Source organism: Aotus nancymaae, unplaced genomic scaffold (genome assembly GCF_030222135.1).
Source record: "Aotus nancymaae isolate 86718 unplaced genomic scaffold, 86718_ANA_hifiasm-v0.15.2.pri h1tg000072l, whole genome shotgun sequence".
NCBI classification, from domain to species: Eukaryota; Metazoa; Chordata; class Mammalia; order Primates; family Aotidae; genus Aotus; species Aotus nancymaae.
Window position 1 is genome coordinate 10,585,728 of NW_026988487.1, and position 10,435 is coordinate 10,596,162.

General features: G+C 53.8%; 1 protein-coding gene across 1 annotated transcript; it reads right to left on the reverse strand.

Annotated features, from left to right (window-relative positions):
• Positions 1-998: 998 nt before the first annotated feature.
• CCDC182 (coiled-coil domain containing 182) lies at positions 999-1,595 on the reverse strand. The gene is given in 2 exon segments (XM_012460486.3): positions 999-1,290; positions 1,292-1,595. Coding segments are annotated over 2 exon segments (465 nt in total). The 5' UTR covers positions 1,508-1,595; the 3' UTR covers positions 999-1,041.
• Positions 1,596-10,435: the final 8,840 nt, after the last annotated feature.

The following is a 10,435-nucleotide window of genomic DNA, read 5'->3' on the forward strand; positions in this document are numbered from 1 at the left end:
AAATACAAAAATTAGCCGGGTATGGTGGTGGGCACCTGTAATCCCAGCTACTTGGGAGACTGAGGCAGGGGAATCTCTTGAATCTGGTAGGCAGAGTCTGCAGTGAGCCAAGATTGTGCCAGTACCCTCCATCCTGGGCAACCGAACAAGACTCTGTCTAAAAAAAAAAAAAAATTCAACATGTGTTTTGGAAGGGACATTCAAACCATAGCAGTACTTACCTTCAAAGGGCCAACCATGGTGCCTGGACTATATTATATTCTTGATAATGCTAAGCTCACATATTAGTAATAATATTAATTCTGTCTCCATGGATCAAACATGGAAATCAGTTTCCCTACTTCCTAGTCCCATCTCAGAGGTGTCCCATCATCAGTTACTACAGCTCAGCGAGTTCCACCCACAGAGTCCTAATAAGCTCTGTCATTCCTATTAGCCAGTCTGCAGTCTAAATGGAAAGGAAGTAGAGGTGGAAAGAGGCAGCAAAGAAAAGTGAGATGTGACAGTCTAACAGTGAGGGCAGACAGAAAGACCACACAGACGAGGTTTAGAATACTAAAAACAGAGCAATCTGGGTATGGACAAGCAGTTAGTGCATGGACAAGCAGTCCGACCCCTCTGAGGAGATCCTGTGTTACGTGACATGGTATCAGCTGACCACGTGTTAAGTCTCAAATCATGAGAGCCTTGAATCATTCAAAAAAAGGTGAATCTTTTCAACACAATCAGTTTACGAATCAACTGTGCAAAAAAAGGTATACAGTGAGCAATATTACCATTACAAACAGGAAACCGGTTCAACTGAAAGTTACAGGGGCCTGACTTAGTACCGGGCTGCCTCCCTCCTTGAGCATGCTGGATAAATGGAATTTCACCAAAACAACATATTGAAGTCTTTTTGCCTCTCAGCAAGGTGTTATTTAGGTAGAAGGAAAGCAATGAAAATGAGGAAAGGAAAGCAGGTGGGTGGGGACGTGGGGTTTGTCCTTCTATTAAAAAAAAATCTTCTACTTGGTGCTTGGCTAGTGCCACCCCCGAGGCTCAGTCAGCCTGGCTCTTCTTGGTGGCACGTGGGGCATCGCGGCCCCTGTCCAGCAGCAGATCCTCCAGCCTTTTGCAGTGCTCCTGGAGCTGTTTCTCGCGCGGCAGCAGGAAGGTGAGGACCTTGTTACGTACGATGCCACGGTCCTCCTCCTCCCGGGGCCGCTGCTTCACGCGAGCCGCCTGCTCCTCCTGCTGCTCCAGGGCTCCATTCATCTCGCAGAAGGCGTCTTCAAGGTAATGGATGGATGGACTTCAATGCCTCTTTCTTAAAGTCCTCCAGCTCGTGTTGTACCCCAGTCACCTTCTGCTGCAGGATCTCCAAGTCGGCTGGTGGTGGGAGGCAGGTGGACCATGACTGGGACAGGGAAAAGTCTGGAGACTGAAGGCCACTGTCTACCATTTTCTTCCCCTGTAGGGTATTCACCGTCATGAGAATGGACCCAGCCTGATAGAGGGGTTCCATTGTCTCTCTACTATGTTGGACAAAGAGCGGGAGCCAAGAGACCAACCAGGTCAATAAATAGTTTTGGCTAGAGACACGATCATTGGGAGCAGAGAAACCCTAGAATTGTGACATCAGGGCCCCTTCAGCCAATCAGAAAGAAAGCCACAATCCATTCATTTGCATATTGTAGCCTCCCGGGTTGGTTACCTAGAGCTTTGTCTGTTTATCTGACCAAGTTGATAAACTGATCAAGTTATCTGAAACCTCCCAAGATATGGATTCCTAACTCATCACCCTTCTAGAACCAGAACCCAGGTTCTTCTTTAACCTGAGGAACAAACCCAAGTTCCAGAGCAGGGAAGTAAACTGGCAAGAACAAGACAGGCCAGGCCAGGCTCACTGGCTGCCGGGACTGGGTGGTCTCCCACACTGGCAAGGGAGCTGTGTGGTTTTGGACTGGCCTCTGGGCTTTAGTACCTCACTAGTAAAACAAAGACATCGTAAGAGATGGAACCTAATCCCACTTGGAGCTCTAAAATGCTAAAAAAGTAATCTCTTATTCCAAATCCAGACTCTTACGATGATGCCAGAATTCTAGATAATCTTAGAAATTGCGAGAAATGTACTTAGATGTTGATGTATGGTCCACAGCAATGACCGATTCCGTAGGTGCAGGGTAAAAATGGGCTAGTCATATTTATTCAACAAATACTTACTGAGTTCTCATTGCACACTGGAATCAGGGAACAAGTGTGAGCAAGAGTGCATGGTCCCCCAGCATCCCTGAATGTCGACAACTATGAGAAAAAATACATAGAAGAGTAAATCTTGTACTTTTTACCTGATAATGAGAACAAAGGAAAATGCTCCTAGCTAATCTACACTTGGTGGAGTCGGGAACAAACCTTCATCTTGCACATCTCAATCTCTTGCCCAGACCCCTCTCCTGGGCTCCAAATCTAAATGTCTCCCCAACAATGGGCCTCCAATTCAAGCCATCCGAACCTGAATTGGTGATCTCTTCACCCAAACCAGTATCTGTTCCGGTGCTGCTGTCGGATTAATGATAGCAACCCAGAAGGATACCCATACCAGAGCCCACATAAGGCACCTGGTGCTGTGACGCTAATGTTTGTCCCCTCCCAAACTCATGTTGCAATTTAATTGCCATTGTAACAGGATTACGAGGCAGGACCTTTAAGAGATGATTAGGCTGCCCTTTAAGAGATGAATGGATTAATGCTGTTATCTTGAGAGCAGGTTCCTCAAAAGTGGATACGTTCAGCCCCCTTGTGTCTCTCTCTCACCCTCTTTTCCCTTCTACCGTGTGGTGTCTTCTGCTGTGGAATGACACAGCATGAAGGCCCTTGCAAGATGCCAGCATTTTGATTTTGAACTTCCTCACCTCCAGAACTGTAAGGAAATACATTTCTGTTCATTAGAAATTACCCAGCCTCAGGTATTTGACTATAGCAGCACACAGTAGACTAAGAAACCTAGGATCAACCTAGACCCTTCCATATCAAAGTGGCTCTAAGTCCTATTCAATCTACCATCGCCAAGCACTCTAGCATCAAACCACCTGGGTCGAAGTCCCAGGTCTACTTACAAGCTATGTACCTTTGGCAGATTACATCATCTCCCTGAGTCTCAATTTTCTTATTTATAAAGTAGAAATACTAATTCAGTGGTGTGCAGTTCTATGGGGAAAAGTAAATAAAACTGATTTATGTTCATACTTGTTGCCAATTTCCATAGTGTAAATACCATGGCCCATTTCAAGCAACCAACATGATGTCACTGGGAAGAGATGCATAAAATCAGCTCTCCTAGGCCTGTGCAAGCTAACTCTATCATCCACTCTCCTGAGCCTGTGCGAGCTGACTCTATCATCCACTCTCCTGAGTCTGTGCGAGCTGACTCTATCATCCTCTCTCCTGAGCCTGTGCGAGCTGACTCCATCATCCGCTCTCCTGAGTCTGTGCGAGTTGACTCCATCATCCTCTCTCCTGGGCCTGTGCGGGCTGACTCCATCATCCGCTCTCCTGGGCCTGTGCGAGCTGACTCCATCATCCGCTCTCCTGGGCCTGTGCGAGCTGACTCTATGATCCTCTCTCCTGGGCCTGTGCGGGCTGACTCCATCATCCGATCTCCTGGGCCTGTGCGGGCTGACTCTATCATCCTCTCTCCTGGGCCTGTGCGGGCTGGCTCTATCATCCGATCTGCTGGGCCTGTGCGGGCTGGCTCTATCATCCTCTCTCCTGGGCCTGTGCGGGCTGGCTCTATCATCCGATCTGCTGGGCCTGTGCGGGCTGGCTCTATCATCCTCTCTCCTGGGCCTGTGCGGGCTGGCTCTATCATCCTCTCTCCTGGGCCTGTGCGGGCTGGCTCTATCATCCGCTCTCCTGGGCCTGTGCGGGCTGGCTCTATCATCCTCTCTCCTGGGCCTGTGCGGGCTGGCTCTATCATCCGCTCTCCTGGGCCTGCGCGGGCTGGCTCTATCATCCGCTCTCCTGGGCCTGCGCGGGCTGGCTCTATCATCCGCTCTCCTGGGCCTGCGCGGGCTGGCTCTATCATCCGCTCTCCTGGGCCTGCGCGGGCTGGCTCTATCATCCGCTCTCCTGGGCCTGCGCGGGCTGGCTCTATCATCCGCTCTCCTGGGCCTGCGCGGGCTGGCTCTATCATCCGCTCTCCTGGGCCTGCGCGGGCTGGCTCTATCATCCGCTCTCCTGGGCCTGCGCGGGCTGGCTCTATCATCCGCTCTCCTGGGCCTGCGCGGGCTGGCTCTATCATCCGCTCTCCTGGGCCTGCGCGGGCTGGCTCTATCATCCGCTCTCCTGGGCCTGCGCGGGCTGGCTCTATCATCCGCTCTCCTGGGCCTGCGCGGGCTGGCTCTATCATCCGCTCTCCTGGGCCTGCGCGGGCTGGCTCTATCATCCGCTCTCCTGGGCCTGCGCGGGCTGGCTCTATCATCCGCTCTCCTGGGCCTGCGCGGGCTGGCTCTATCATCCGCTCCGCTGGGCCTGCGCGGGCTGGCTCTATCATCCGCTCCCCTGGGCCGGCGCGGGCTGGCTCTATCATCCGCTCCCCTGGGCCGGCGCGGGCTGGCTCTATCATCCGCTCTCCTGGGCCGGCGCGGGCTGGCTCTATCATGCGCTCCCCCGGGCCGGTGCGGGCTGGCTCTATCATCCGCTCCCCCGGGCCGGTGCGGGCTGGCTCTATCATCCGCTCCCCCGGGCCGGTGCGGGCTGGCTCTATCATCCGCTCCCCCGGGCCGGTGCGGGCTGGCTCTATCATCCGCTCCCCCGGGCCGGTGCGGCCTGGCTCTATCATCCGCTCCCCCGGGCCGGTGCGGGCTGGCTCTATCATCCGCTCCCCCGGGCCGGTGCGGGCTGGCTCTATCATCCGCTCCCCCGGGCCGGTGCGGGCTGGCTCTATCATCCGCTCCCCCGGGCCGGTGCGGGCTGGCTCTATCATCCGCTCCCCCGGGCCGGTGCGGGCTGGCTCTATCATCCGCTCCCCCGGGCCGGTGCGGGCTGGCTCTATCATCCACTCCCCCGGGCCGGTGCGGGCTGGCTCTATCATCCGCTCCCCCGGGCCTGTGCGGGCTGGCTCTATCATCCGCTCCCCCGGGCCTGTGCGGTCTGGCTCTATCATGCGCTCTCCTGGGCCTGTGCGGGCTGGCTCTATCATCCGCTCTCCTGGGCCTGTGCGGGCTGGCTCTATCATCCGCTCCCCTGGGCCTGTGCGGGCTGGCTCTATCTCCTCGCACAGGCCCAGGAGAGCGGATGATAGAGTCAGCTCGCACAGGCCCAGGAGAGCGGATGATAGAGTCAGCTCGCACAGGCCCAGGAGAGCGGATGATAGAGTCAGCTCGCACCGGCCCAGGAGAGCGGATGATAGAGTCAGCTCGCACAGGCCCAGGAGAGCGGATGATAGAGTCAGCTCGCACAGGCCCAGGAGAGCGGATGATAGAGTCAGCTCGCACAGGCCCAGGAGAGCGGATGATAGTCAGCTCGCACAGGCCCAGGAGAGCGGATGATAGAGTCAGCTCGCACAGGCCCAGGAGAGCGGATGATAGAGTCAGCTCGCACAGGCCCAGGAGAGCGGATGATGGAGTCAGCTCGCACAGGCCCAGGAGAGCGGATGATGGAGTCAGCTCGCACAGGCCCAGGAGAGCGGATGATGGAGTCAGCTCGCACAGGCCCAGGAGAGCGGATGATAGAGTCAGCTCGCACAGGCCCAGGAGAGCGGATGATGGAGTCAGCTCGCACAGGCCCAGGAGAGCGGATGATAGAGTCAGCTCGCACAGGCCCAGGAGAGCGGATGATAGAGCCAGCTCGCACAGGCCCAGGCTCTATCATGCGCTCTCCTGGGCCTGTGCGGGCTGGCTCTATCATCCGCTCTCCCGGGCCGGTGCGGGCTGGCTCTATCATCCGCTCCCCCGGGCCGGTGCGGGCTGGCTCTATCATCCGCTCCCCCGGGCCGGTGCGGGCTGGCTCTATCATCCGCTCCCCCGGGCCGGTGCGGGCTGGCTCTATCATCCGCTCCCCCGGGCCGGTGCGGGCTGGCTCTATCATCCGCTCCCCCGGGCCGGTGCGGGCTGGCTCTATCATCCGCTCCCCCGGGCCGGTGCGGCCTGGCTCTATCATCCGCTCCCCCGGGCCGGTGCGGCCTGGCTCTATCATCCGCTCCCCCGGGCCGGTGCGGGCTGGCTCTATCATCCGCTCCCCCGGGCCGGTGCGGGCTGACTCTATCATCCGCTCCCCCGGGCCGGTGCGGGCTGGCTCTATCATCCGCTCCCCTGGGCCGGTGCGGGCTGGCTCTATCATCCGCTCCCCTGGGCCGGTGCGGGCTGACTCTATCATCCGCTCTCCTGGGCCGGTGCGGGCTGACTCTATCATCCGCTCTCCTGGGCCTGTGCGAGATGACTCTATCATCAGCTCTCCTGGGCCTGTGCGAGATGACTCTATCATCAGCTCTCCTGAGCCTGTGCAAGCCCACTCTAGCCCCACAGGGCCTGTGATGAGGGCAGCTGTCTCCTCCAAGATGCAGATTACCCTATCTAGGGTGCCTTGCAGTAGGCATTGGAGAGGGCATTTTGCAGGGAGGTTCATGGCTAAACTAAGGTGGAATTTTCTGGGGAATTTTGTGGGTTTTTTTTACCATAATAAAGTGTCAAGCAATAAGGTAAAATTTTAAATGGCAAGATGAAAAAAGCAACTTCAATTATTGAGACAGAATGGTGGAGCATTTTTCTAGGAGTCAGGAGATCTGGAGACTGGAATTGCTGTGTGACCCTAGGTCAATCACCTTCCCTCTCAGAACCTATTTCTTCCACTAGATGTGATAAGGCAGGATATGGTTGTTCTGAGGTCTCTGATGTTAAACCTCTCTTGAGGCACTTAAAATCTTCTCCCTCTTTTTGTGACTTAGGGCTTCGTCCTTCCAGGTCCCCGATGGCACAATAAACTCCATGAGTCCAGGGATCATGAGTTTCTCACCCTGTGTACCCTCAAGCATCCTGCCTGGTGCCTTGCACATAACAACACTCAAAGAACCAAATGAAATAGAATTTATTTTCACAGGTGACTACCAAATCCCAGGCACCCCTGACTTTCCCGCTGACATGATGACACCTACTGGTCTTAGCAAAAACAGCAATCTCCTGATTCCACTACCTAAGAGCTAGATGGGGATTGAGGAGCCGATAAAAACAGCGTGTGGTCTTGTGGTGTGTTTAATTAAGGGAATGTGTGCATGTTGGGCACATAATAGGTTCTCAATAAATATTTTTGAATCAGCAAAAGGGCAGTCTCTATCATTCGCTGAGTGCTTTTCTGTTTCTACCTCTCTCTCTCTCTCTAATTTTCTGCCTCTTTGTCTCTGCCTCCCACAGGGAATGGTGAAAGTCATAACCAGAGCTGTGAAAGAAAAGTAGCAAAAGTCACATGGAATAGCAATTTTTCCATTTCCCTTGTGCTTTTTAATGGCCTTGCAGTCTGCTTCTCAGAACCAGAGGGGAGGACAGTGTTTCCACAAGAGCCCAGCAGAGGCTAGAAGCAAGTGAGTGCTGTCAGCAAAAGACCTCACAGGGGCCTCCCGAGCCTTCAGGCAGCATCCTCGACAGGGCAACTTGATGTGCACATTCTGAATGTTCTCCTCCTAGAAATTTCATAATCAAGGACTATGCCTTCTTCAGAAAATTTCCTTCCATTTATACTAGGAAAGTAAGAAAGCCAAGCACTTTGTCCCCTTAAAGGTATCAAGGAAATGGAGTTCTAACATCTCTGGGCAAGGCAGCTCTGGGCCTTGAACCCACTCCCAGATGGTTTCTCTGTCCCTGGTCTATTTCAGTGGTTCACAGCCTCCTCATGTCTCAGGATGATGGGGGAACAAGAGGGAAACCTTAGCCCCACAGAGATCCCAGTCCTGCCCTTGAGAATCAGATTAAACCTGAATGGGATGGGACTCAGTGGTGGCCATGTTCTAATAGCTCCCAGGTTGGGCATCACTGGGTCTGAGCACCATTCCTGTGGGACCCTGCTCATGACTTGCCAGTGAAAGCCAGATGGTTTCCCCAGGACCCCACCCTGTTATATGCCTTCATCTGTCTCTGCGAATGAAATGAGCCTTGGTCCTTTTGGGGACTGGGAAAAGGGGCATGACACAGAGGCACTCCTTCTTCACATACCTTTTTTAAAGTGAGGAAGATGCTCAGAAGCTAGAAGCTCCTCACATCCCATGGGTTAGAACCACATCCCTGGGCCACTTCGAACTACATCACTGACTGGAGGGGTAGGGCTCCTACAGTTGGCTGAGACCAATCACAGGTCCCTTCCTGGGACTGGGGCTGGGTCAGGCCTCCCTGAAACACAAGGCTCTCAATACCAGAACCAAACTGGGGGCTCTGTTCTCAAGCAAGGGAGGGAGAGGATAGGCAACCAACTGTGTCTTCCACAAAGAGTAATCAGACCTAAAAAAAAGACTCGGTAAAAGAACCATGCAAAATCCTCCAAAATGAACTACTAATGTGAGCTTTCAGGCAGAATGGGAAACAGTCTTCTGGGAGTCTCTTAAAATTGGTCTATCTCTTCCCATCCCCAAGGGAAAAAAATTATGAAAAAAACCCTAGAACTCAGAGCAACCTCTCCAAACCCCAAAGAGCATGTGATTGGATATTTCTAAAGGAAAAGGACAGCTGTTGGTCCTATTTAGCCACTCTTTTTCCAGAATCCCTTGAACCTGTGCCTCCTATGGCCTGGGCAAGGATACTATGATACAATGAGTGTCTTCTCAGATGTGCCCATAAAATATCTTCCATCCATCCTCCCATCCATCCATCATTTCATTCGTCTACCCATCTACCCAGCAATCCAGCCAGTCTTCCATCCATCTATCCATCTATCCAGCCAGCCAGCCTTCCATCCATCTATCCATCTATCCAGCCAGCCAGCCTTCCACCTGTCCATTCATTCATCCATCTATCCATCCATCCCTCCATCCATCTACCCATCTATCCAGCTATCCAGCCAGGCTTCCACCCGCCCATTCATCCATCCATCCAACCATCCATCCAACCACTTATTCAATGATAATCACTGAGTACCTATTCTGTGTATACTGAGCCAGGCAACTGAAATTCAAGAAAACAAACAAGACGGAAAAAACTCCTGCTCTCAAGCAGGTAGCATTTTGACGGAAGGAAACTAGTAAAGTAAGCAATCAACAAATAAGATGATTTGGGCTGATGCTAAATCTCTGAAGGAATAAGCAGTGGAAGGTGACAGTCTGTCATGTGGGGGTGGGCTAAGGGAGGGCCTTTGTGGGGGTTAGTGGGTGGGCGGCATTTGGGGAAAGATAGGAAAAAGGAGGAGACCTGGGGATAAAATTCAGGAAGGAAGTGCCAGTGGAAAGGCCTGGGGCAGGAAGGGGCTGGAAGAGCCCAGAGGAAGCCTGTGTGGCTGGTGGGCTGGGAAGCAGCAGGAGGAGGAAAGGAGCAGGGTGCGCAGGGCTGGATCATGCGGTGACCTAGCTGGGGGAGGTGGGGTGGTATCCCCACTGTTACGAGGGCTATCCAGGGCTGCTCCAGCTGCACAGCTTCTACCTCTGCAGCTGGTATTCCAGTCAGGGGAATGGGGACAAGGTTGGGATGTGGGGTGGGGACCAGGGTCAAGAACAAAACTTGGTGCTGCTCACTATGATTAATTAACCCAGCACCAGAGCCCCGAGGCGCGGTGCTAAAAATACCTGCTCCCTCTGAGATGCGGCAGCTGCCACCCAGCAACTTTTACCCATGCCATTTGTCATAATTTGACACTGCTAAGGAGTGTCTACAGGGCTGTGTGTCTGCAAGAATCGGACTCATCGGCAGCCCCCCAGCCAGCTGGTCCTCAGAAACCATCCATGCCTCTGCCCTACCTTAACTCTCCTCCCATCCCCAGCCCAGCCGATGTGCCTGCCACCTGCCACTGCCTGCCGGTTCACAGCTCCTCCTGGAACCGAGTGGACCGCCTCCAGAGGTGGGAGCCAAAACTTCCTCGAGAGCAGGAGGAGCGCATCGCTGGATGCCATGTTTCACACACTGCAACTCTGCAACTCGGATTAGAGCCATCCATCAGAGGCCCTGCCAGCCCAGGACGGCACTTTAATTAAAATATGTAAAACATCCTGGTGGGAGTGGAGCTGTAGACACAGGAGCAGGCCTTGGACAGAAGCTGGCCCTTCTCCAGCCTTGGAGGGCTAGGACTGTGCCAGGAAGGCCCTCCAAAGCAGTCTGGGGGAGTGGTGATGTCTGATATGCATCGTCAGCCGCTCCACTGAGCACAGAACTTAGCCAGGGCAAGAACATCTGCATGAAAGAAACCCACACCAGGTCCCTGGGCCAGAACAGTGACCCTAAGAGCATGTTGGCAAGGACTTGGCATCACACCAGCTGTCAGTCTT